General features: G+C 43.3%; 1 protein-coding gene across 1 annotated transcript; it reads left to right on the top strand.

Annotated features, from left to right (window-relative positions):
• On the top strand, positions 1–27306 carry Mki67 (marker of proliferation Ki-67). The gene is made up of 14 exons (XM_076554396.1): positions 1–298; positions 2503–2581; positions 2670–2785; positions 5163–5229; positions 7687–7732; positions 8158–9168; positions 12963–13138; positions 13962–14223; positions 14310–14428; positions 14527–14698; positions 16587–16742; positions 17554–24425; positions 25145–25570; positions 26974–27306. The coding sequence occupies exons 1-14, from the start codon at positions 207–209 to the stop codon at positions 27037–27039; spliced, it is 9660 nt and encodes a 3219-aa protein (XP_076410511.1). The 5' UTR covers positions 1–206; the 3' UTR covers positions 27040–27306.

Here is a 27306-nt window from a genome sequence, read left to right as displayed (position 1 = left end):
GGCGTCCGGGACGCGGGCGGCGGGTGTGCGGGTCGGGGCGGAGCAAAGGACGCGGGTGGCCGTGGTCCGATCGCCGCGGCCGAGGAGCCGACGGCTCTGACGCGGACTGGACCCGGTGAGCCGCGGCCAAGGCTGACCAGCGCTGACTGGCGAGGGGGCACGGCGAGCTTCACCGGGAGGCCACTCCGCCCTCGGCCGGGCGGACCATGGCGTCCTCGGCTCGCCTGGTCACCATCAAGCGGAGCGGCGACGACGGCGCGCACTTCCCGCTGAGCCTCAGCTCCTGCCTGTTCGGAAGGTGAGCGCGGGCGCGCGCGCGCGGAGGGACCGGGGTGACCCCGGGCCGCTTGGCGGGGCTGCCCCTGTAAGACGTTCGGAAGTCACGCTCCGGGACTGGGAGCCTCCCGGATGGAACCGGGATTTTACACTTGGTGGGCGCCAAGCTGACTTCAGTGTCACGCCGCTCCTGCACTGTGGCTCTGAGGCAGCCGGCTGTGGCTCCAGACGTTCTGGAAACATGAAGATAGGAGAGCCCTGTCGGGGTGCCCTAGGAGAATTCCCCCCTTCTCTTCCTCCGTGGGTCGGATAATAACCCTCCTCCCTGAAGCCTTCCAGGCGGTGGCTTGGCATTGCCGCTTTTGCCCAGTTAGACCCTTGTGGCCCTTTCTGCCGATTTTAAAATGTTACCCGAGAAGGTGCTTTTAAAGAAAGCTCGTCTTTCCTAACACCATGCAGGTTGGTGACTGGTTTTTAGATTTTTTTGTTTGTCTGTTTCCCAATAGACTAAGCTCGAAGGCCAGGGCTGCCTTGTTAATGATTACATTCCCCCAGCGTCCCATATGGTGCCTGATACTTAAGACCTCAGTCGGTGTGTGACCTAGGGCGAGCGTCCAGCAGGAAGAGGGAGATGTGGATTTGGGGGTCAGTCGAGGATGGTAGTTCTCAGGGAGACATTTGGCAAAGTCTGGTGACATCTTATCATGTCACCCTGGGAGAGGTGTCTGTAGCCAGTATCACTGAGTGAGCAGAGAGACGTGGTGTGTTTGACAGTGAACAGGGCGTTGCGGAATTCTCTGGTCCAGAATGTCTGTGGCACTTAGGTTAAGAAGTATGGACGGTAGTGGTCTTTTCTGCCCAGTAAAACGGGGTTCTAAGATAGTCTCTGTCTGGTGTGATTCCCAAAGCCTACATTTTCTTGAGAGTAAGGATGCTGTCACTTTCCGTAGCTTTTTGTTGTTGTTCAAAAGAAAAAATATTCTTGTCACAAATATCATTCATTTTCATTATTCTGCAATATTGATTAAATATACTTTTTGCAAGTTTCAAAAAAGTTGAAAACAATTCATGTTTGGTTGTGTGGTATTTTTAGGAAGTGATATGCTTCAACAGCTGAGCAGCAATTTTCAACCTGTGGTTGCGACCCCCACCCAAAAGACGATCAGAAAACACGGATATTTACATTACGATTCATAACAGTAGCAAAATTAGTTATGAAGTAGCAGCGAAAATAGTTTTATGGTGGGGAGGGGGTCACCACAACATGAGGAACTGTATTAAAGTGTCACAAGATTAGGAAGGTTGAGAACCACTGCTGTAGAGGTTCACAGGGAAACAATATGTATTTTCAGGCCTTTAAAGTTCAGAACGAATGCTATCGGTGAAACTCCTGGTTTGTTGATGGGTTCGGAACTGTCCTTGCTCTGCTGTGCTACCACAATGCTCGCTTTCTAGACAGCGTTTCTATTTTAAACTAGATACTGTTTTTCATTGCCTGGTGGAGGAGTGTAATGTGAGGATATTTGAATCTGTCAACATGCTGTGGTTTTGAAATAATAGTGAAAAACTCATTGGATATACTGTGTGCCACATACGCAAGTGGCACATACAACTCTTAACTGAATGGCATCATGGGTGTTGGTATAGACCTGTGTGTGAAGAAACTGAGGCACTGATTACCTACAGCACATTTTATGCTACTACCTTTCTGTCCTTAAATACTTATATTGTTGTAAACACATTAATTATAAAGTTCTCCTAAACTGGTAATAAAGTACTCCATTATTTGTGTCTTTTTTTTTTTTTTTCTTTTTTTGCTTTTGGTTGTTTGAGATAGGGTTTCTATGTGTAGCCCTGGCTATCCTGGAACTAGCTCTGTAGACTAGGCTGGCCTTGAACTCACCGAGATCCTCCTGTGAGAGTCTCCCCAGTGCTTTAATCTCCCCAGAGATTAAAGGTGTGTGCCACCATTGTCTGGCAATAGTATAGCTATTTATATGAAAGGTAATTGATTATGTGTTGTAGTGCTTTTTAATATAATTATTCTGAAGTACTAGAAGTTTTAATAATTTATGGCTTCTTAGGCAGTACTGTGTTATTGTGTCATTACACTTAGAGTCTAAGCATATTACTCAAATTCTGTTTGTTTAAATTTGAGGGGTTTTTTTTAAGTTGCACACCCCCATAAAAACCCTTACCATTTTTTTTTTTTTTACTATTATTAAGGAGTATTGAATGTGACATTCGTATCCAACTGCCTGTAGTGTCCAAAAAACATTGCAAAATTGAAGTCAGTGGGCAAGAGGTAAGTGGGTTTTGGAAATCAACTTTTAAAGCTTTTGAATTTGATTTTAAACAAATCCTTAGTATTTTCCTCTCCTCTCCACTCGCAGGCAATATTGTATAATTTCAGTTCCACAAATCCAACGCAAGTGAATGGGGCTACTATAGATGAGCCTGTGCAGCTGAAACATGGAGATATAATAACAATCATTGACCGATCTTTTAGGTAGGCCAAAACTAATTCTAAATACTGTGCTCTTTTTAACCATGAACTAGTACCACAGTTCAACTGTGATCCTTTGGTGTTGATGGGTGTTGGAAGGGGTGAGTGCATGCATGCGTGTGTGTCTGTGTGTGTGTCTGTGTGTGTGCATGTGTATGTACAGATGCTTGCACCTGTGCCTATGGAGAATAAAGGACAACCTCAGATGTGGTCCTCAGGATATGGGTCACCCTTTTTTTTGGAACTGGCCTGTGATTCACCAAGTAGGCCAGACTGGCTAGACAGCCAAGCCCAAGGGCCCTCCTGTCTTTGCTTTCCCAGGGTTGATGGTACATCTTCAAATTCCCAGCTCTTCGGCCTTTAAAGAACAGTTATGTTAAACTGAGGCAATTGGGCTGGGTCCTAACCCATGACTGGTGTCTTTATAATAAGAAAAGATTAGCACACAGAGATCCCAGGGGAGCAAGTGCACAGAGGTGAAGAGGCAGAAAGAGGGCTGCTGGTCAAGGAGGCCCAGAGGAAGCCATTCCTGCAGACACCTTGGACTTGGACTTCCAGGCAGAACCGTGAGCAGCACATTTCTGTCATTTAAGGCACTCTGTGTTGTAATTATGGCAGTCCTAGCAGACTAACACACTACCACCAAGTCACAAGGGACATTTCTACAAGTTTCTTTTGTGCTGTCTTTAATCACTACTTCTTTCTCTTACTAAGCCACCATGGTGGCTGTAAGAGAGGAGTATCTTTGGGGTCTTGTTACCTGTTGGTGGGCCTCTAAACACTATAGTTAGCCTGTTTGTGCCTGACTGATGCTCTTGTGTGTGTGTGGTTTATAGCATGTTGGGTGCCTTTGGCTTATTTCTTCTCACAGTATAGGTATTTCATTAACATTCACAATATACATAGTAATATGTAAGAGTATTCACAGTTTATTTGTTCTTGATGGGCATTTGAGTGATTTCCACTTGAAATTTGTCAAGGCTTTCTTTGTGATCAAATGTCCCCCCATTTCCTGTATTTGAAGATGGTATTCTGCAACTACTGAATGCACCGGTCTAACTATAGATCTGTTTAATTCTCTATTATTAGTAATCATTTTAATATTTCCCTGTTTAATAGTTTGAGATATATTAAAATCACCCACTGAAGACTTGTTTATTTTTCTTTAATTAATTTCTTTTTTTTTTGTTTGTTTGTTTGTTTTTTTGTTTTTCGAGACAGGGTTTCTCTGTGTAGTTTTGCACCTTTTCCTGGAGCTCACTTGGTAGCCCAGGCTGGCCTTGAACTCACAGAGATCCGCCTGTCTCTGCCTCCCAAGTGCTGGGATTAAAGGCGTGTGCCACCACCGCCAGGCTTTGTTAAATTTCTTTAACACTTTCTGTTTTTTATTTTTTGATGTTATACCGGGCATATGGTTGTGGACTCCTTCTGGACATAATTCTAAATTATGCACAGAATTCTTTGTCATTTTAAATATTTCCTATTTTTAGTCACATCTTTTGCCTTAGTGATTCTTTGGGTGATAAATATTAAATACACTCAATTCCTTTTGATTAGTGCTCACATAGCACAACTTTTCTACTCCCTTAATTTCAACTCTTTATAATTCTTATGGCTTTTGTTGTCTCTGGGAACTTGCTGTTGAGTGACTTGTCTATAAATAGACTATTTTCTTTTGGAGGGTGCGGTTTGAGACAGGGGTTCTCTATGTAGCTTTGCACCTTTCCTGGAACTCGCTCAGTAGCCCAGCCTGACCTCGAACTCACAGAGATCTGCCTGCCTCTGCCTCCTGAGTGCTGGGACCAAGGGCGTGTGCCACCACTGCCTGGCTAAATAGACTATTTTCTTAGATCCAATATCTTGATGGATTTACCCTTAAGTCCTTATAAAGTATCCTTTGTCTCTATGAACAATTTGAAGGGACCTTTTTATTGACTAGACTCTTTAAAACAGGCTTGGTTCAACACTGTAATAGCTTGGAGGAAGGTTCCAGATGCTAGCTGTCTTTAGATCTTACATAGACAGCATCTAAATTCAAATTAGGCTACTTCACTGAGGTACCAAAGTTTCATTGTACACAGAAAAGGATTTCAGCTGTGAATTGATCACCAAGATCTGTCATGATTCTAGTGCCATCTTCCTAAAATGTGCCTTTCCTCCAGAGAGACTGAAAAACTAGGGATCATAATTCTAGAACATAGTTTTGTAGTTAGATTTCTGTTTAAGTTTTTAGTATAAAAACTTTTTCCTAACCAAAACAATTTCTTTGTGTAAGGTAATAAATATTATGAACAAAGCCTTAAGTTTGTTTCAGGGTTTATATCTATAACCTATGAACCTGGAGGTTCAAATCCTACACCTGATTCTCTGTGTACTGTAGGTATGAAAATGGAAATCATGAGGATGGAAGCAGCTCAACTGGATTTCCAGGAAAATCACCTGGACAGGTGAGGGGAACTACTCAGGTTTGACTGGTTCTTTATCATGATGGGAACTCATTTATATGTTTTTATAAGTGATTTGTCACTTTTAAATTGGTGGCCAAGAATGGCTTTCTGATTATAGCAGAAATGTATAAGTAACAAAATAAGGAAATAAGTTGACCATGAACATAGTAAAAATAACTAAAACCCTATTTCTTTTTGCTATTCAAAAAACAGAGTGCTAACTTGGTCTTACCCTCTACTAGACTGTGTTGTGATCTTACAAGGTTAGAATAGTCTGAATACATTGGAACTGAATGAAAAAAAGATATAAAAAAGGGAGAATATGACTGTTCCTAGGTATGGTGGAGGAGGAGGTTTATTGTAGATTTGAGAGCATAGGCATAGACAGAGACATCTGGGACAGTCCAGAGTGAACATGGCCCAGAGCAGGGCCATATGAGGAGAAGTGGGGTCAGGGGAGAAAAGTCTCCTACCAAAGAGGGGTGGCTTGGGCCAAGAGACTGGTATAGCTAAAATGGTTGCCTTATATAAGGGCCAGAGGAACTTGAGGGCATTCGAGCCCGTGAGCTAGAGAAGTTTAGGTTAGTGGATGGAGTATGCCAGCCAAGAGGACCCTGTAACAGGTAGAGAGTAAGGAATGCTGGGAGAACCTGGTGGCCAGCATCCACTTTGATGGGCACCTCAGTTAGCCATTTGTCGCAGGTTTGAGACCTAACAGAAGTAAAAGAGACATCTCATGAGTCATTTTGTCTTCTACTCATTGTGGCTGTCCATCTCTGTGTGTCTAAAATAATTATATTGTGAAAACTGAGTGCTGAAGAAGCTTCCTAGTTGAGAAGAAAATGAGTCTAGTGCTTGTCATGTGAAGGAATTCTGTCACTTGAGAATATCAGCAAGATAACTGCCATTGCTATCATTTACTAGAGCACAATTGTGGACACATGATTAGAGGCTTAGTGGGACTCAGTAACATTAGGGTAAATCTTGAGAATCTCTGTTTCTCCTTTTAGAATGCTAGTCAAACTGCTACCATGAATTAGCTGCAGTTCCTTGGATTAGGAGCCTTAGAGTTTGCCTGCATTTAGCAACAGACACTTTTCTCCAAGATCTCTGTCATGTTAAATACTGCTTCTTCCTTTGAAGAGCCCAATACTCATCAACCCATGGTGGAAGCTATTTTTGAGGTATCCCACCACACACCAGCCACCTTTCAACTTGTTAATAAGTGTAAGAAAATAAAATTATTGGTAATTGTAGATCTATGGGATAGATAAGTACCACTCAATGGTTGATGAACTGTTTGTCTGTTTACTAGTCTGTTGAGTGTTAAAATTCAATACATATAATGTCATAGTAATGTATTAGGAATTTCATGCCTATTTAATATAATCATTAAAATTACAGGATTTGGAAGATAGCTCTGTGTAAAATGCTTTTTCTGGAAACATATATACCTGAGGTTTGATAACCTAGAACCTTTGTAAAAAAAAATCTGGATGTCTACCATGTACCTGTAATCCCCATCACTGAGAAAGCAGAGATAGGATTCCTGGTGTTAGGTGGCCAGCTAGTCCAGCTAAATTCTAGATTTAGTTTGTACCCTGTCCCAAGAAATAAGGTAGTGAGCAGTTGAGAAAAACACCCAATATCAACTCTGTTCATAACATACACAAACATATGTTCTTCACCTCCAAAACTGTTTCATACTGCAGAATGTGTAGGAACTGTCTATTGGTTTAGGAAGAGGATTGGATTTGCTATTCAGGCTCTGAAGTTGTAATACCCATGGATGTGCTGCTCTTCTGTGTGCCTTAACTTCCTGACTCTTGATACACAACAGATACCTGCTAGGGATAAGAGCACAGATATCATTGGAACTGCAATTTAGCACATCTTGAGTGCATTTCTGGTGAAACTTACGGTGTCTATAGTTTTATGCCTGTGGTGACTTAGCAGATGGGGGAACTTAATTTTAATTTTGTTTCTTTTTTCATGTGATTTTGTAAGATAAAGAAGTTCTAGAAAATGTACTGGGGGGCTAGTGGGGGAGAAGTGGCTTACAGGTTAAGAGTTTTCTCTGCTCTTCCAGAGGACCCAAGTTTAGTGTCTGGCCTCCACATTGGGCAACTCACAACCACCTGTAACTCCAGCTATTATAGGGTCCAATATTCTGTTCTGGCCCCCACTGGTACCCACACAAATGTGCCTAGACATACACACATACACATAAATATAAAAATAAACCTTTTAAAAAGAAGCTCTTAAGTCAGCTAAGAAGTGCTTAGGTCATGGCCACTAACTTTCAAGTCACTTGGATCTGTTTCTCAAGTCTAAATGTCGTAAAGAAGAAGCATTTTAGCAAAGAATATAATTAATGAAAAGAATATTTTCATTGTTTCACAATGACCACACTAAGAAAGGCACTTAAATTCCTCTTCTTATTTTCCCAATTTGTAGGAACCAGCACGGCGAGCTTCGAGAGCTAGCTTCTCTGTTGACCCTGGTTGGTATTGGTTGGGTTCTGTTCTGGGACTGTCAGCATAAGACTACTATGACAGTGGCAAGGGTGGGGTCATGGGTACACAGGCATGAGATTCCTGGTCTCCCAAACCCTTAAGAGCCTGGTGCCATTTAACATGCCAAACTAGAGCAGAGAGCTGGGTAACTTCTTCCCTAGTGCTTCTGTTTTAGTGTCAGTTTAATCTTGAGTTGTCTGGTGGGATATGTTAACATCACTGGTTATTCAAAGCTAATGTATTTACCTGGATGGAAACAGCATTATAAGACAAGTGTAAGGAATTAAGTAATTTGTGGACTAAATGAAAAGCTAGGTTATAAGGCAATTTAAAATAAGGTACTGGATTCCAAAAACATTAGTCATTGAGAAAATGTTGATCTTCTGTTTCTTATTTCATATTTATTGTCAAGATGGGAAAGGTCAAGATGCCAAAGCTTCGAAAACCACTGCTCCAAGAAGATCTTTGGTACATGCCAAGAGGCTCTCTGGAGACAGTTCGGTCTCAGATGGCTCAAAGGACAGTGTTACCCAAGATCCATCCAATAACCGTTCTTCAGGGCATGTAGAACAGCACAGTGGCAGAAGCATAGGAGAGCCCACATCAGGTGGTCTTTTTAAGAAGTCTGGGGCTACAGGGAGTAGTTACAGGGAACTGAAGTCTTCTCCTGCACAGAGCCTTAGCAACAGCAAGAAAAATGACTCTCCCTTTGAGAAACTTTATCAGTCGATGAAGGAAGAGTTGGATATAAAATCACAGAAACAGTCTCGTAGAAAGTCAGAACCACAACCTGAATGTGCAGCAGGCAAAGATACATGGGAAACAAAGTTATTGGTATCATGCAAGTCAAGACCAAAATCCAGTGGAAGCACGCCTGGGACTGCAGCCTCTTCACCCAAAGGAGACAAGATCGAGGCTGTGACACAGAACAATGGTGTGCGGCCTGTTGAGACTTCCTCAGAGGCTCCGAGCTCCAGCTTTCCTCTCTCTGAGACAGCTAAGATGAAGACCCCTGTGCGAAATTCACAGCTGCTTAAGAATGAAGACTTGCATGTTACTGGCAGAAGAGAGTCTATGAATCTGGGTGAAAGTGAAGGTGCCAAGGCAGGTCATAGGATAGTCACTCCTAGGAAGCTGGGAACTAGAAACCAAACTTCAGTGAAAGTTGAAGATGCTGCCAGCCCTGCTGATACACCAGAGAATCTCTCTTCCAAAAAGAGGAGTATTCCTGCAAAGGTAGAAGTGCTGTCTGCTGAAACACAAAACCGGTTCTCTTCAACTCAGCACCTTGCTCCAAGTGAAAAGAGAACTCCAAAGGATTCCTTCAGCAAGCCTGAGAAATTGGCCACTGCAGCTGAGCAGATTTGCTCTGGGCTACCTGGTCTTAGTTCTGTTGATATCAGCAACTTTGGTGACTCCATTAGTAAGTTGTTTAACTGTAGATTTACTTTCCCTAATAGGTTAATATTTATCCTATGTATTGTGAGCTAACAAGGTGTTCATTCAGTCAGTGTATGGGTACAGAAGACTTTGCCTTTTATAAGGAGTAATAACTAAGTAGATGTAGCTAGTTTAGGAGGGAACCACATCACAGGACTGACTTCAGGAAAAAAGTGTTTACACTCTTTTCTCATTCTCTTATAAGCACTTTATTGTAGACACTGGAATGGACTCAGGTTTCTACACCAGCAAAGTTCTATGTGCTTCCAAGGCATTAGCGTTTTGTTTTTAAATTTTTATTACATTTACTTATTTGTATATATGGGGGAGTGTTGGTTTTTTTTTTTTTTTTTTTTTTTTGGCTCTTTTGAGAGGCCTACCACCCAGCTCCCAAATAAATCACACACAGAGGCTTATACTTAATTATGAATGCCTGGCCTTAGCTTGACTCAGTTTCTAGCCAGCTTTCCTTATCTCAAATTATCCTGTCTATCTTTTGCCTGTTCGCTAACGTTGGTAAATCTCACTTTTACTCCCTGGCTTGCTGTGTAGCTGGGTGGCTGGCCCCTGGAGTCCTCTTCCTCTTTTGGCTCCTAGATCTTAGCTCTCTCCTCCCAGTTTTCTTCTTCTATATATACTCTCTGCCTGCCAGCCCCACCTATCTTTTCTCCTGCCTTGCTATTGTCCAGTTCTGTATTAAACCATCAGGTGTTTTACACAGGCACAATAACACAGCTTCACAATGTAGCTGGAAGTTTTCCTGTGTCCCGCTCAGTCCTGCAGCCACTCAGACCCAAATAAACACACAGAGGCTTATCTCAATTATGAATCACATGTTTATGGCCTGTGGCTCAATTTTTTTGCTAGCTAGTTCTTATAACTAAACTCAGCCCATTTCTAATAATCTATATGTTACCACATGTTCCATGGCTTTACCTGTGTGCCATTACATGCTGCTCCCTGGAAGGCAGGCTGGTGTCTCTCTGCCTCTCCTTTTTCTTCTATCCTGGATTTTCCTGCCCTGCTATAGGCCAATGCAGCTTTATTTATCAATCAGTCAGAGCAACACATATTCACAGCATACAGAAAGACCATCCCACAGCACTTCCTTTTTTCTGTCTAAACAAAAAGGAAGGTTTTAACTTTAATCTAATAAAATTACATATAACAAAACAGTTATCAAGCAAGAATATAGTTACAATATCTAATCTATTAATATTTGGCAAATTCAAAGAAAATATTCTATTTATCCTATATTTGTGAGTCTAAGGTTTCATATCTAACTTATCTTTTATCATAACCAAGGAAAATTATAACTATTTGGTCTTCAACTACATCAAAGATCCCAGAAGGATATAATATTGCCTAAGTAAACAGGAAGTGCATTGTAAGCAACTTCCAAAAATTCTGGAAATGACAGAGACAGCTGCCTGCCTGGACAGTCATTCAAAATTCCTCTGTAATGTTGTGGGCATCCATCTTTAGCCAATAGACCTTGAGTTTTTTAGTTGCTTCTCCATGTGTCCTGTAGAATATTTGACAGTCTCTTTTGTGAAGCAGGAACCTGAAGAACTATTTTGTCTTGCAAAGTTCACTGGTCACCTTCCTATGGGTCCTGCATGTCCAGTTTATAGCATATTATCAGCAGTCCAGTCAAGAGCAGTTTCTTGCCCATATGGCTATTTTTGCAAAGAAGAAGATAAACTCCATATAGAGTAAATCGACGCCCATCTTTCTCTTTGAAGTAAATCAGTGCTGCCAGGAGCAAACATGTCTCACTGTCCAGAAAGTCTTAAGTTTTTAAAACATTTTAAATGCCATATTCTCTAAGTCTTTGAAGTATTTGAAGATAATATCTATGTATACCTAAAAAACTTAACAAACATGACTATAAGTTTGACTATCATAGAAGAATAATTATTAATCTGTATTTCTTAATTATCCATTACAATTTAAATGAGTTAAATAAACATAATACCTTAAACGAGGGTAGAAATATATATATATATATATACAGAATAACAAAATTAACTTTAAATTTGAATTAATAAACTAAAATCCATAGCAGTGTAAAACATTTTAAACAAGTTGTTCTTTATAGCCATGTGCACAGCCAACTCTGGGAAGCAGTGGGACTGTGCCTTCATCAAGGGGCATGTAGCCCAGAACCTTTTTTTTTTTTTTAATTTTTTTTTGTGTACTAGCAAAAGCTAAATCCTCCACACTGTGCTGTGCAGCTTGGAGACGTCACTGTGTACTGTAGTGGAAATCCTCCATGCTGCTTAGCTTATGGTGGCTGGTGGCCAGCTCCATCTCACAGGGAGTTATCTGAGACAAGTCTCTACACTGTTACTGGCATGAGACTATGAGATTAGGAAGCCTAGTGTGGCTTCATTTCTCTGCATTCAGAATCATTAAGCTTTCTTAGATCTATGTGGATCAATGCCCAGCAGTGAGCGCCAAATGTAGCTGGAAGTATTCCTGTGTCCTGCCCAGTCCTGCAGGCGCTCAGACCCAAATAAACACACTTATATCACTTATATAAGGCTTATATCACTTACAAATCACATGGCCATGGCCTATGGCTCAATTTTCTTGCTAGCTAGATCTTATAACTAAACTCAGCTCATTTCTATTAATCTGTATGTCACCACATGTTCCATGGCTTTACCTGTGTGCCATTACATGCTGCTCCCTAAATGGTGGGATGGTGTCTCTCTGCCTCTTCTTTCGCTTCTTCCTATCTCTCCTGGATTTTCCTACCTTGCTACATCCTGCCCTGCCATAGGCCAATGCAGCTTTATTTATCAACCAGTCAGAGCAACACATTCACAGCATACAGAAAGACATCCCACAACATTACAGAGTTAAACAAATGCAATATAAACAAAAGTAACACACCTTAAAATATTCTACTACAAGGGAGTATAAGCATGTGCCATGGTGCTCATGCAGGAGTCTGAGGACAACTTGTAGGGGTCAGTTCTCTCCTTCCACCATGAGCCGTATTGGTCCCTGGGATTGACCTTAGGTCCTTAGGCTTGTCAGCAAAGCACCCTTACCTGCTGAGCCATCTCACCACCTACAGAAATCTTTCTCTTTATCTCTGTTACAAACACGACCTGACAACCCAAGGCTGCATAGTAAGTAGCCTTGTGGCATCTTCCTACACACCTATTTCATACTGGCTTGTAGAAATGAAAGATTTCCAGACTCCCGTGCAACAACCTTTATACCAGGCAGAGTTTCTGCCCTTGGCCTTTGGTGTGACACTTGGACCCACCAGCCAGTGTTGCATTGAGCTTCATAATGGAGTGTCTGTCCTGGATAAGGGCTTTATGTGGCTGTTCATGAAGTTGTATAATGGCTTTGGGTTGCATGAACTGCTTATAGGCACTACCTAGAGATTTTTCCTGCTTATATAGTTGACTCATAAAGCCGGTCTCGGTCTGGCCTAAGTGTACGTGTCTTACTAAGTTTCTTCAGGCCATTGCTCAGGTTGTGACACCTGCTGCAGATAACTTTCTGAAGCTATTTCACATGCAGTTTTCAGTTTTAAGGAGAACTCTAGTTCTGTCCAGTTGAAGTGCAATGCATCTGGTTTCTCCTGAGATCTTTTAGGAAGTCTTGAGGCTGCTCTGCCTTCTCCAGTTTAGTGGATAAAGGTGCCATGTTTCAGTGCCTTCTCAATGCATTACTAATGCTAGTTTGAATTAAATTCCAAGTCCTGGCATGGTGTTTACATTCCTCTTTCCATGTTTGCATTCCTTACTTCAGACAAGAGTGAGGGAATGTCGGTGAAGAGAAGACGTGTATCGTTTGGTGGTCATCTAAGACCTGAATTATTTGATGAGAACTTGCCTCCCAATACACCACTCAAAAGAGGAGAAACACCGACCAGGAGGAAGTCACTTGCCACTCACACTCCAGCTGTCCTGAAGAAAATCATCAAGGTAAGCTAGACACTCAGAATTGTTTTTATACGTTGTGGTTCACAGATAGTCTATGTTTCACGCAAACCCCAGGCAGAGGTAGAATAACAATTGAGATCTTATTTTTCTACCCCTTATCTCATGCCCAGAAACAACCATATGGGTTCTGGGGTGGTTCTGGGAGGTGAGGTGGTATGTTGGGCACTTTTCCTTTGAAGAAGACCCTGATACACCCATAGGGCCATATAACTTCCTGGGGCACACTGACACCATTTAAAAGACTGAAGACAGCAGCATATGTGATCACAAGGATTGTTTTGTTTTCTTCTGCAAGTATAAGGGCATTGAGGTTGTAGGAAGGAAAATCTTCGGTAAAACATCTGTCTTCTGCACGTTCACTCCTTAGACCTTTGACCCTCTGTCACCGTTTTGTTGCTTCTCCTTGGGGTGGCTGCATAGCTCGATTTCCTAAAAAGACTCGGGACAGCTTTATTCTGTTAGTACCAAAAGGACTGGAAGTCCTGTCTAACCCCTTCCTATCCCACCTCCCAGAAGTGAGCAGCCACCTCCATGCAGACCCCAGAGCTGATGTTGGCTGGGATGAAATCAGAGTGCCTTATTTCACTAAGCAATGTCCCCATTTCTTTCCACAAGAAATTGCTCAGTTCAGACTCTACTGATGCATATGTCCCCTTCTGCTGAAATGAATGGGACAACTGACCCTTTCTTATTCTTGAGAGGCAGAATTTAAAGGCTACATGGTTTGTTGTAAAGGTTTTTAATAGACATTAGAGAGATGTTACCTCTTTGGTCAGGTTTCTCATAAACAACTCTGCCTTATCAGGAACGGCCTCAGTCACCAGGGAAACAAGAGTCTCCTGGAATATCTCCACCAAAGGCAATTGATCAAAGACGCAGATCAGGCAGGAGCTCACCTGCTTCCAGTGACAGCAAATCCTTACATCAGACAGACACTCCCAAAAAAGCAGGCAGGAAGAGTGGCAACCTGCCTGCCAAGAGAGCATCCATCAGCCGAAGTCAGCATGACATTTTACAGATGATTTGCTCCAAAAGAAGGAGTGGTGCTTCTGAAGCCAACCTGATTGGTTAGTGTTGTCCTGGGCAAAATATTTCAAGCTCAATTTTCTTATGCTGAGTTTTGAAAAGTTTCACCATCTTTTCCTTTTGACAGTTGCAAAATCATGGGCAGATGTCGTAAAACTCGGCACAAAACAAACACAGACAAAAGTTGTAAAACATGTTCCTCAAAAGCAGACAAGCAAAAGACCAAGAAGACCCAATACTCCAAAGGTACAGCGCTCCAGCCATGCACTGCTTTTGTTCTCGATTGCCTCGAGTATATATTGTTCAAGCTGTGATATTTTGTCTGTCTTGGCTTTTGTCTACAGAAACCTACAAGCAACCTTCACAATCAATTTAGCACAGGCCATGCAAACTCTCCCTGTACCATTGTAATAGGGAGAGCTCAGATTGAAAAAGTAAGCGTACCTGCTCGGCCCTACAAAATGCTGAACAACTTGATGTTAAACCGAAAAATGGACTTCAATGAAGATCTCTCAGGTAAATGCAGCCTGAATGCCTGTAGTCACAAGCTTCTTGGTCATTCTGTTTGTGACTTTCTTGGTGTTTGTTACCTCCACCCCACCCCTTACAGCCACTTTAGAACCCCAGCTGGGAGCTCATTGGCAGTGAGTGTGACTACAGACCAAGCAATCGAGCCAGCTTTCTGGTGCCATAATGTTCAAAGATGAAATTGGTTGAAAGTAGAGAACAGGTCTCTGACAATTTGGGGGATCTGTGTCCTACAGGAATCAGGGATAGAGATCTCAAGTGTGTACCCTCTGGTGAGCCGCGTGTGTACAGAAAATGGAAAGGTGCTTTGTGGTGTGGGAGCAAAGGGCTCTAGTACTAACTTTGGAGGGGTTGCACTGATGGCTGACCCAGGGAATCAGCTGGTTTAGAACAGTATTAATGCTTCTTCAAGATTCACTTTCTTTCTAGAGAGTTCAACTGCTTGCTGAGAGGGAATCCTATAAGAGAGTTCTTTTGAGCCATTGCTAATTGAACTCTTTCCATTCTATTTTGAATATCAAAGTGTGGTTGGTTGCTTAGACTTACTCTCAAGAAAGCAGATTTGTTTCATGTGCCTGAATATGTGATAGTTTCTAGTTGTACAGTTTGGAAGAGAATTAAGATATGAACTGAGCTGGTAGAATCTTATTTTCATTTCTTACAGATTAGGAATAGAAAATGACCAAACACCTCAGTGTATAATGTTTGTGAGTAGCCCCTCGAAGAACTATATTTGGATCAATTCATTTATCTTTATAAAAACAAAAGACAAAAAGAAAACAGTAGATAAGGGTATGTGTGTGATTATAAATTATGAGTGTGCGGTGAATGTATATATTATATTTGAAAAACTCAAAGATAAATAAGATTTTAAGTACACAGTGCCTGAGACAGTGGATTGTCATTAATGTTCCTTCCTCCTAGACCCATTCTTAGAGTCAGACAAATCTTATCCCTTGGTGTAGGCAATCCCCACCCCCTTTTCTTTGTTTCTTGAGACAGTCTTAACTATCCAGGCTGGCTTCAAACCTGCAGAGATCTGCCTGCTCCTACCTTCTTAGGGTTACCATGCCTGGCTTGCCAGCTTCCATTTTAAAACAGTAGAAAGTCAACCCTTTCACATATTTCAATAAAGCCCAGAAGGCTATGGTAGAAGGAGACTTGCTGAACAAACTAGTGTGGACGGGCACTTCAGAGGTTCTCAGACCCATTCTGTGGTGAGTGCCAGCTCAACTTCTCATTCTTTGGTGGCCTCAAGACAGGAGCATGGCACATGAGCTTTTCAGGAAGCTTAATCTTCCATATAGAGTTATGTCACTACTGCCTTTTGGTTTTAAAGTGAATGGGAATGGCACTTAGATTAAAGTGTATGTGCCTGCATGTGTATTCTTGATAGCACTTAAAATTGTCAATATTCTAATGTATGAGCACACATCATTTGTCATAGGATTTAGATCCTGAGAAACCTAGGATTTCTTGAGCACAGAACAAGGCCCTTAGGTCGTTGATTCCTTCTGTTGGACGTTCCCTGAGAAGAGGTACCTGTGCCCAGCTTTTGTCCCCCTGCCAAGGCTTATTTTGGGAACTAGTTTAGAAGACTACAGTGGTCAACTAAATCACTTGATTTCCTTTCCCATAGGAGAAGGTTAAAGAAGCTGGATATATTTTGTCTTCTTATCGTGCCCCCGCCCCACCCCTCATTCCCCACCCCGCCGCCGCCGCTGCCGCCCCTTTTAAATGAGCATGTTAAAAACAAAAATCACCATTTTAATGAGATGATGTATACCTAGAATCTGAGAGCTTCTCTGTCATCTAGCTTGTCCTGTGTGAGGAATGGGATAATGTAAGCCATGTTTCCAATATTTCCCTTTATCAGGACTAACTGAAATGTTCAAGACTCCAGTGAAGGAGAAGCAGCAACAGATGAATGACGTGGGCTCCATTCTTTCCAATTCAGAGAATTTACCTGAAAAACAGTTTCAAGTAACTAATTCAGGAGACAAACCTCTTCCTATCACCTCAGAGATTTTAGGTTGGTTTATTTGTCTGTTTCCACTGTTGTACTTTTGAATGAGAACTTGAAGATGTTTTCTTTCTTTATGGGCAATACTGTATTCCTTCTCTACGATAGCTTTCCCTGGTGAAATGCCATTTCCACCTTCTCTGTTCTGTTTGCAAGCAGTCTTTGTAGTTTTACTGACATTAGTCATTGACCTAGCCAGGTAGGAAGAATTACTGACTCAGTTAATAAGTTTAAATGATGTCTGTATGCTTGTAACTTCTTTGTTAAGAGGATGGAAGCACAAACAGTACATTTGGCCTGTCATATATTACACAAATTAAGAGTTATTGCAAGGATGGAGATGCAACTCAATTGTGGAATGCTTGCCTGGCATGCAGGAAAATCTGGGTTCAGTGTCTAGTATTGCAAAAATTTGGTGTGGTGATACCTGTAATCCCAATACTTGGTAGGTGGAGGCAGGAGGATTAGAAGGTCATCATTGATTACATATAGAGTTCTAAACATACACAATAGAACCTGTTACTTCATTAGTGAATCAAGACAATAAATAACTGTCTGATGTTTCAGAACAAAAATTGCCTGTCTTTAGGTCCATGTCACATGTCATGGCAGCCTTTAGAAGACACTTCTTAAAGACAATTCACAATGGCTTTTCTCTATCATCAAATAACATTATAGGACAGACTTGAGATCATCTAGTAGCTTGTTATATAAAAAACTATATTATTGGTTCTTATACACTTCCTAAAGATAAAATACTAAGTTGACCTTAGATGATAAAAATGATGCGTTTATTGTGTATATATTTTGTTTCCTATAGGAGAAAATGTACTATCCAGTACTCAGAATGCAGCAAAGGAGCCATCTGATAAATATTCTGCAAGTCCTATCTTAAGACGGAGGAGCATCAAAAGTGAAAACACAGTGCAAACTCCTAGGAATGTCCCTAACATTACTCACCTTGAAAAGAAGACTCCAGGCTCTGTGACAGAGCCTCTGAAGACAGTATCCAGTGCAAGCAAATTAAGAAGGTCTAGAGAGCTCAGACATACACTTGTAGAAAGTATGCATGAAAACACAGAAGCAGACTTTGCCGAGGGCATCAAAGGCAGACACCCAAGGAAGACATCACTGCAAGGACAAGAAGTGGACCGACAGGTTCAGGACAGTAAAAACTCTTCACAAAGACTCCAGGAAAATGTTGAATTAAAAGAAGATCCAGAAAAAACATCAGCGATGAGATCAAGTGCCAGGGAGCAGAAGCCAACAAAAGAAGTAATAGGAAGTCAGATGATCACCCAAACAGCAGCCTGTGCCGAGGAACTACTTCGTCAAGAAAAAGGAACCACAGGAGAACCAGAGGAATCCATGCCCATGCAAAACACACCAATATATGATGACCAAAGAGCTAAAAAGCAGAAAGTGGAGCTAGTATGTGCAGCCAAAGTGAAGCGGTGGTCAAGGACTCCTGATAAAAAGACCCAACCTCAAGAAGGCCCAGCTAGTCTCAAGGAGCCCTTCGAAACGCCAAACTGCAGAGACAAACCCATAGGCGATGATAAAACCAAAGTCCTTTGCAAATCCCCACAACCTACAACAGAGAAGACCAAAACAAGCACAAAAACACGGCCCAGCACATCTGGGAAGAAAGTAGACATGAAAGAAGAACAGTCTACACTAAAGACGCTTGTACACATGTCAGGAGGAACCAGGCATACTTCCAAAGTTCCAGAACTTGAGCATGGGACCATCAAAGTTTTAAAGGAACCTGAAAATCAAATGCCGGATGTAACTGTATCTAGTACCAAGAGGCCAGTAGGAAAAGCTAAGGAAAAGGCTCAGAGCCTGGAAGACCTGGCTGGTTTCCGGGAACTCTTTCTATCACCAGTCCCTGGTGACAAAATCACAAAAATGCCCAACAAATCTCCATTTCCAGAACCGGTCAGAACCCCAGCAAGCAAAAGGAGACTGTCCAAGACAGGTCTTGATAAGGTGGATGTGAGAGAAGAGCCTTCTACACTTGGGAAACACACAAAGTCTCCAGGCAGAGCCACACGTACCCCTACAGCACCAGTGCTGGAAGAGAGCGACACCACAGACTTTATGGAAACTCCAAAGCAGAAACTGGATTTCACAGAGAATTCAGGGAGTAAGAGAAGGTCGCGGACACCCAAGATCAGGGCTCAACCCCTAGAAGACCTGGATGGCTTCCAAGAACTCTTCCAAACTCCAGTGGGTGCCAGTGACCCAGTGACTGTTGGGGAAACTACACAGGTATCTTTGGAGTCTCTACATTCAGAACCGGTCAGAACCCCAGCAAGCACAAAGAGACTATCCAAGACAGGTCTCAGGAAAGTGGATGTGAGAGAAGAGCCTTCCACACTTGGGAAACACACAAAGTCTCCAGGCAGAGCCGCACGCACGCCCATAGCACCAGTGCTGGGAGAGAGCGACTCCACAGCCTTTATGGAAACTCCAAAGCAGAAACTGGATTTCACAGTGAATTCAGGGAGTAAGAGAAGGTCACGGACACCCAAGATCAGGGCTCAACCCCTAGAAGACCTGGATGGCTTCCAAGAACTCTTCCAAACTCCAGTGGGTGCCAGTGACCCAGTGACTGTTGGGGAAACTACACAGGTATCTTTGGAATGTCCACAACCAGAACCAGTCAGAACCCCAGCAAGCAAAAGGAGACTGTCCAAGACAGGTCTTGATAAGGTGGATGTGAGAGAAGAGCCTTCTACACTTGGGAAACGAACAAAGTCTCCAGGCAGAGCCGCACGTACGCCCATAGCACCAGTGCTGGAAGAGAGCGACACCACAGTTTTTATGGAAACTCCAAAGCAGAAACTGGATTTCACAGTGAATTCAGGGAGTAAGAGAAGGTCGCGGACACCCAAGATCAGGGCTCAACCCCTAGAAGATCTGGATGGCTTCCAAGAACTCTTCCAAACTCCAGTGGGTGCCAGTGACCCGGTGACTGTTGGGGAAACTACACAGGTATCTTTGGAGTCTCTACATTCAGAACTGGTCAGAACCCCAGCAAGCACAAAGAGACTGTCCAAGACAGGTCTCAGGAAAGTGGATGTGAGAGATGAGCCTTCCACACTTGGGAAACGAACAAAGTCTCCAGGCAGAGCCGCACGCACGCCCATAGCACCAGTGCTGGAAGAGAGCAACTCCACAGCCCTTATGGAAACTCCAAGGCAGAAACTGGATTTCACAGAGAATTCAGGGAGTAAGAGAAGGTCGCGGACACCCAAGATCAGGGCTCAACCCCTAGAAGACCTGGATGGCTTCCAAGAACTCTTCCAAACTCCAGTTGGTTCCAGTGACCCGGTGACTGTTGGGGAAACTACACAGGTATCTTTGGAATGTCCACAACCAGAACCGGTCAGAACCCCAGCAAGCACAAAGAGACTGTCCAAGACAGGTCTCAAGAAAGTGGATGAGCCTTCCACACTTGGGAAACGCACAAAGTCTCCAGGCAGAGCCGCATGCACCCCCACAGCACCAGTGCAGCAGGAAAAAGGGATAAAAGCAATGATGGATACTTCAAATCAGAAACTGGAGCCTGTAGGAAATTTAACTGGGCCTAAGAAACAGCTTAGAACACCTAAGGAAGAGGGCCAGTCTCTAGATGACCTAACTGATTGCCAGGAGCTCTTCCAAACATCAGACCATGGCAATGGCCTGTTGGGTGTTGGGAAAACCAAAAAAATGTCCTTTAATTCTCCACAACCAGAAGCTATCATAACCCTAAAAAGCATAAAGAGACAGTCCAGGGCAAGTATTGGTAAAATGGAAGTGAAAGAAGAACTTTCAAAGTCAGAGAAACACCCGCAAATAGAAAAAGCCATAGACACACTCCAGGTACCCGATGATAACACTATCGTTAGAACATCGAAGCAATCTACAAAGCGGAAACTGGATCCAGCAGCTAGTGTGCCTAGCAGCAAGAGGCTGAGACGTGCATCTAAGGATAAGACACCATGCCTGGAAGACCTCAGTGGCTTCCAACAGCTCTTCCAAACACCAGGCCATACTAAAGACTCACTCCCTGTTGGTGAAACCTTAAAAATGCCCAGCAAATCTCCACATTCAGGACCAGTTCGAAGCCAGACTAGTAGGAAGAGTGTGGCCAAGATAAGTCTCAGGAAAATGGATGTGACAGAACTTGCAGCACTCTGGAAGCAGTCACCAGGCAAAGCCCCCACAGCACCAGTGCAGCAGGATCCTGGGATACAAGCAATTATGAAGAAGACTCCAAAGGATAGACCAGAGACTGCAGCAGATGTAACTGGGCTTACAGGACAGCGAAGAGCACCTAAGGAAAAAGCCCTACCCCTGGAAGGCCTTAGTGGCTTCCAAGAACTCTTCCAAACGCCAGGCCACAGCACTGATCCATTAATTGATAACAAAAGAACAAGTGTACCCTTGAAATCTCCACAACCAGGACTTGTTAGAACCCCACAAACCTCAAAGAGACTAGCCAAGATAAGTCTTGGGAAAATGGGTGTGAGAGAAGAGATCTCTTCACTGAATGTGCCGGGGCGAGCTACGGGGGAGATTGTACACGTACCCAGACTTGCAGAAGATGATGGCAGAGGGAACAAGGATCTGAAGGAATCCAGAACTCAGACACTGGGCCCATCCGTAAGTGTAACTGGCAGCAAAAAGCAGCGAGAGGCACGGAAGGAAAGGTCTCAGTTCCCAGAAGACTTATTTGGTCTCCAGGAGCTCTTCCAAACACCAGTTAGTCACAAAGACTCAATGACTGTTCGTGAAACTATAAAAATGTCTTTGAAGTCTTCAAAACCAGAACATATCAGAACCCCAGCAAGTACAAAGAGACTGTCCAAGACAGGTCTTGATAAGGTGGATGTGAGAGAAGAGCCTTCCACACTTGGGAAACGCACAAAGTCTCCAGGCAGAGCCGCACGCACGCCCATAGCACCAGTGCTGGAAGAGAGCAACTCCACAGCCCTTATGGAAACTCCAAAACAGATACTGGATTTCACAGTGAATTCAGGGAGTAAGAGAAGGTCACGGACACCCAAGATCAGGGCTCAACCCCTAGAAGACCTGGATGGCTTCCAAGAACTCTTCCAAACTCCAGTTGGTTCCAGTGACCCGGTGACTGTTGGGGAAACTACACAGGTATCTTTGGAATCTCTACCTTCAGAACCGGTCAGAACCCCAGCAAGCAAAAGGAGACTGTCCAAGACAGGTCTTGATAAGGTGGATGTGAGAGAAGAGCCTTCTACACTTGGGAAACGAACAAAGTCTCCAGGTAGAGCCACACGCACGCCCATAGCACCAGTGCTGGAAGAGAGCGACACCACAGCCCTTATGGAAACTCCAAAGCAGAAACTGGATTTCACAGAGAATTCAGGGAGTAAGAGAAGGTCACGGACACCCCAGATTACGGCTCAACCCCTAGAAGATCTGGATGGCTTCCAAGAACTCTTCCAAACTCCAGTGGGTGCCAGTGACCCAGTGACTGTTGGGGAAACTACACAGGTATCTTTGGAGTCTCTACATTCAGAACCGGTCAGAACTCCAGCAAGCACAAAGAGACTGTCCAAAAAAGCTCTTGCTAAGATGAATGTAAGAGAAAAGCTTTCTCCACTGAACAAGCCAAGGTGTTCATCACAGAAAGTCATACATGAACCCAGACTTTCAGAACATGATGGCAGAGGAGCCATAGATTTGAAGGAATCTGTGACTCAGACATTAGACCCAGCAGTAAGTGTAACTCGCACCAAGAGGCAGCGAGGGGCATGTAAGAAAAGGTCCCAATCCCCAGAAGACTTATTTGGTCTCCAGGAGCTCTTCCAAACACCAGGACATGATAAGGATTCAGTGGCAGGTGATAAGCTCACAAAAATGCCCCACAGGTCACCATCACCAGAGCCAGTAGACACTTCAGTCACCTCACAGAGACAGCCCAGAACTAGACTGATGAAAGTTCATGTGAAAAGTGAACAGTCAGGAGACAGAAGGCTTCCACAAATGTCAGGGGAAATCATGGACATATCTAGAGTAGCAGAAGGTGAAGATAAAGGCATTAGAACAAGGAAGCAATCTGTAAAGCGGAAATTGGACACAGCAGTGAGTGTGCCCAGCAGCAAGAGGCAGCGAGTTGCACAGGCAGAAAGGGCACAGACCCTAGAGGATCTGCCTAGCTTCCAAGAGCTCTACCAGCCTCCAAGCTCAGCAGTGGACTCAGTGACTGTTGACAAAGCCACAAAGATGCCCAGCAAATCGCCAGAGCCCATGGACCCAACTTCGAAGACACAGCCAGGAAGAAGACTCAGGAGAGTGGGTGTGACCAAAGAGCCTGTAGCACAAGGAAAGACTGCAAGAGTGTTACGGGAAACCAGAAACACACACAAAGAGCCTGTGGGTGACAGAACAGGTGACAAAGAGTTTAAGGACTCTTCACTGCAGAAACAAGACCCAGCTGGAAGCTTAACTGGCCAGAGAAGCCAACCAAGGACACGTAAGAAGACCCAACCCTTAGAGGAGCTGCCCAGCATCCAAGAGGAAACAGCTACAAGAATGTCTTGTGACTCTCCACAACCAGAAGAAAAGGAAACCTCAGTAGCCTCCAAGAGGCAGCTCAGAATACGACTGTGCAAAGTAAGTGTGAAAGAAGAGCCCATAGCACAGAGAAAGCCACCCGGCAGGGAAACCAGGAGCACACTCAAAGAGCCCATGAGTGATAGTGGAAATGCTGAAGAGCCTACGGAGTCTACAAAGCGGAAGGCTGACCCAGCAGCAAGTGTGCCTGTCAGCAAGAGGCCACGGAGGGTACCCAGGGAAAAGGCACAACCCCTAGAACTGGCTGCTCCCAAAACACCAGTCCAAATCCCAGGTCCCACTGAGGAATCAGCAAGTGATAAGAGACTCCCACAGATGCCCTCTACTGCTCTACAACCAGAGCAAGTAGACAGCCTCCAGACCTCACCAAGACGTCCCAGGACAAGACGCGGGAAAGTAGAGGTGGATGAAGAGCCTTCAGGAGTGAGGAAGACAGTGCCAACATCAAGGCAAACTACACGATCCTGCAAGGTCCGCGAAATGGATGACAAAGACACCCAAGCTTCAAAGGAGCCTGTAAAGCAGAAATTAGAAACAGTTGCCAATGTAACTGGCAGCAGGAGGCAGCTAAGGGCACCTAAGGGCGGGGTCCAACCTCTTGAAGTCTTGGGTGACTCCAAAGAAATAACTCAAATGGCAGAGCACACTGAGGAACTAAGACCTGACACCAGTAAGAGCACTCGACAGCAAATGCCAGACTCCATAAAACCTCTGAGAACATGCAGGAGAGTGCTAAGGGCCTCTAAAGAGGACACTGTGGAAACCATGAAAATGTCAGTGGATACTAGAGACCCTGAAGAATCACAAAGCAAAAGCAACACTTCCCTGCCCCCCAAGAGAAAGTCTGCAAGAGATGGAAGCGTTTCAAGAACCAGGGGGTTGCGCTCTGTGACTCCAAAGCAGGAAGCAACAGATGAGAAACCTGTAACTAAGAAGACACAGAGGACTGCTCCCAGCAAGGGGCAAGTGTCACCTGAGCCCATGAAGATGCAACCCCTGAGAATCATGTCAAGCACACTTGAACCAGTGGAAGAGGAGATTAGCAACATCATGAAAACAGAAGAAAAGGAAGCCCCTCCAGATCAGGTGATGGGGATGGACATGGTGGGTGCTTGTCAGAGAGGGTCAGACCCATTTTGCTGCAGTTATTTGTACATTACAAAGTTTACTCAAGATAAATATTCATTTCCTTACGGTTTCTGCTTGCCACCATTAATAGCTCTGGTCTGTAGTCCTTTATGGATTTGTATAAGGAATAGACTAACCCCTTAAAGTTTTCTTGTCTGGAAGAGAACTAATAAAAAGTGGCTGTAATAGTTCCCAGGGAGTAAATGAATTGCATGTATCTTTGAAGAATTAATCAGAGAAGAGATTGGTAGTGTAGTTTTGTGTAGGTAACAGTATTCTAATAAGAACACAGGTGCTAAGGTTCATATATCCTTGAAAAGGAATGGAACAGGGGTCACTATGGCACCCCTCAAAGATTGCAGGCCCTTGTTCTTTGGTGATCTTTAAAGGACCAGGGACTCATTTACTGCCTGTACAGTGGGCATTCTTCAGTTGTATAAACTGGAGTATTTGGATATGATTGACATCCTGAATTTATACTTTATCAATGATGGTTGTTTTTCCATAGGAACAAAGTAGCCGAGGCATTGTCTTGACTATCTTAGATGACTCTTAGTAAATGAATCATTATAAAATTTGTGGTCCTTTTTTTTAAATTTTACTTTTTTCTTTTTTCTTTTTTTCCTAATGGATCTTGAGATTTAACTAATTTTGTGGTTATCTTCTCATTTCCTTAGAAAACGCCTCTGCCCTCCAGAAACCGAAAGAAAACCAATGGAAAACAGCCAAGACTTGAGGTTAGTGCATCTGCAGAGATGGTTGGGATCAAGAAAAATGAGAAGATCATGGAGACCTCCCAGGAGACGGAGCTGCAGAGCACAGATGATGGAGCCAAGAAGTCTACTGCTAGGAACAAAGTCAGTGGGAAAAGAACGTGCTTGAGGTCTAGAGGTCAGAGGGAGCTTCCCCAGCCTCATGCAGCAGAGGAGAAACCAAGTGAGAAGGAGGCAGAGATCTTGATAAAGACTCAGAAAAGGAAAGGAGTCTCTGGAGATTCAGATGTCAGATGTTTGAGATCCAGAAAAACTGGAGCCACTTTGGACACTGAACCTAAGCCAAGAATAACTCGGGGCACCAAGAAAGATACAGAAGTTCCAAAGAAGGTGAGGCCTTTTGTTTTACACTCTTCAAAACTAGGGATGTTCTAATATTTATGCCCAGGCTGCAAAGGCAAATCAGAACATGCCAGCAGCTCCCAGCTGTGCTAGTGGGAGAAGCCATCATCCAAATCACCTACTTTCTTGTGTGCTTTAGTAATTCCACTTTGAGTAGTAAATTCATCTTACTGAAAGTTTCATTCTAGAAGAGCTATCCATTCATATAATGTCACTTTCTGATGCTTGTAATGCTGCTTATCATGGTTATAGATGACATCTTCAGCCTCTCTAGGTCGGCCACACTTAACTAAAATAAAGATGGCCTGGACCTCAAAAGACTTCCTTTAAAATGAATGAATAGGGGCTGGTGAATTGGCTTAATAGTTAAGAGCACTAACTGCTCTTTCAGAGAGGAGCAAGCATCTCACCTGATGTGTGTACCTTTCTATCATCATGTGTACAGTCGTCGTCGTCGATCCATGTTAGCAGCTACCTGTTATTCTCTTCTAGAATTCAACAACATTCACATATCAAGATCTTCCCATCCACACTAAGCCTCATACTTCTAGAGTTCCTGTTTTCTATCTCTCTTTTTCTTACTGTTCATGATCACCCAAAAAACTGCTTCTAAAGTATTCCCAGAATCACCCTTGACTTTTCCTATGTTGCATTGGGTGAGCCATGTGTTTATCAGTACCAGGACTTCTGGTCATTTGCTCTGAGAGGCCATTGTCATCTTCTGCTTTCTGTAGATTGGATCTCCATCTAGTAGATCTCCCCACTGCCTTAGAAGACTCACTGTGCTCTTGCAGCCACACAGGAGAACTCAGGACACAGTGACTATCCTCTGTCTGTGGGAAGTTATCTTTAGGACATTTAAGTTTTCATCTAGGTCACCTTCAGATTCAGTTTTTCTGAATGATGCTTTCTAACTAGTGAACTGTGTAACAGATATTAGAAACTTGTGAAAGAGTACAGAGTCTAAGTTTAAAAAGCTAAGTAAGAAAATGTTTAGGAGGAAACAACTTCAAGGTAAGCACTGTAAAACTAATTTCCAACTTTAAAGTTAATTTTTACTTATTTTTTAAAAACACTTGTAGTTTTTTGTTTTGTTTTTCTTAATGTGTGGTGTTTTGCCTGTATGTATGTGTACCATGTGTCTGCCTGCAGTGGTCAGTCAAAAGAGTGCATCTGATCCCCTGGATGGTTGCGGGGAATTGCACTCATATCCTCTGCAAGAGCAGAAAGTGCCTGTAGCCATTTAGCCATCTCTCCAGCCCCTCAAAGTTAATTTTTAGACTGGAAGACCTGAATGACGCCTAATAAGGACTGGGGGTCTGTAGAGTTGAGCTGCTCACAAAAATTGTTCCTTCATATTATTTAGGAGTTGTGTTTTTCTTCTCAAACAGGATGAAGACATTGTGAACACCAGGAAATTAAGGACAAGAAGTAACCAGAATAGTAAAAATATGTAGGGTAGACATTTAAGAAGGAAACGTAAATTTAGCTTAGTGATAATTTCCAGTGTGGTTTTTATCTCCAGTGTAAAGGTAAACTGTAAATAATACTGCCCATGTTTAAGGAAGGAAGCTTTGAGCTTTCGTGGTTATACTCTCTTCAAACTCCAATGGAGATCATGAGGGGGGTCACTAGCGATCTCAGAGCAATAACAATTTAAAAGTTTGGGGGTGGGAAGGCAGAAGTGTGGCCCTCTGTCCTGTACAATAAAGTTCTGAAGTATA

Source organism: Peromyscus maniculatus, chromosome 1, assembly GCF_049852395.1.
Source record: "Peromyscus maniculatus bairdii isolate BWxNUB_F1_BW_parent chromosome 1, HU_Pman_BW_mat_3.1, whole genome shotgun sequence".
Taxonomy (NCBI): domain Eukaryota; kingdom Metazoa; phylum Chordata; class Mammalia; order Rodentia; family Cricetidae; genus Peromyscus; species Peromyscus maniculatus.
This window is presented reverse-complemented; position numbering and strand designations above follow the sequence as displayed.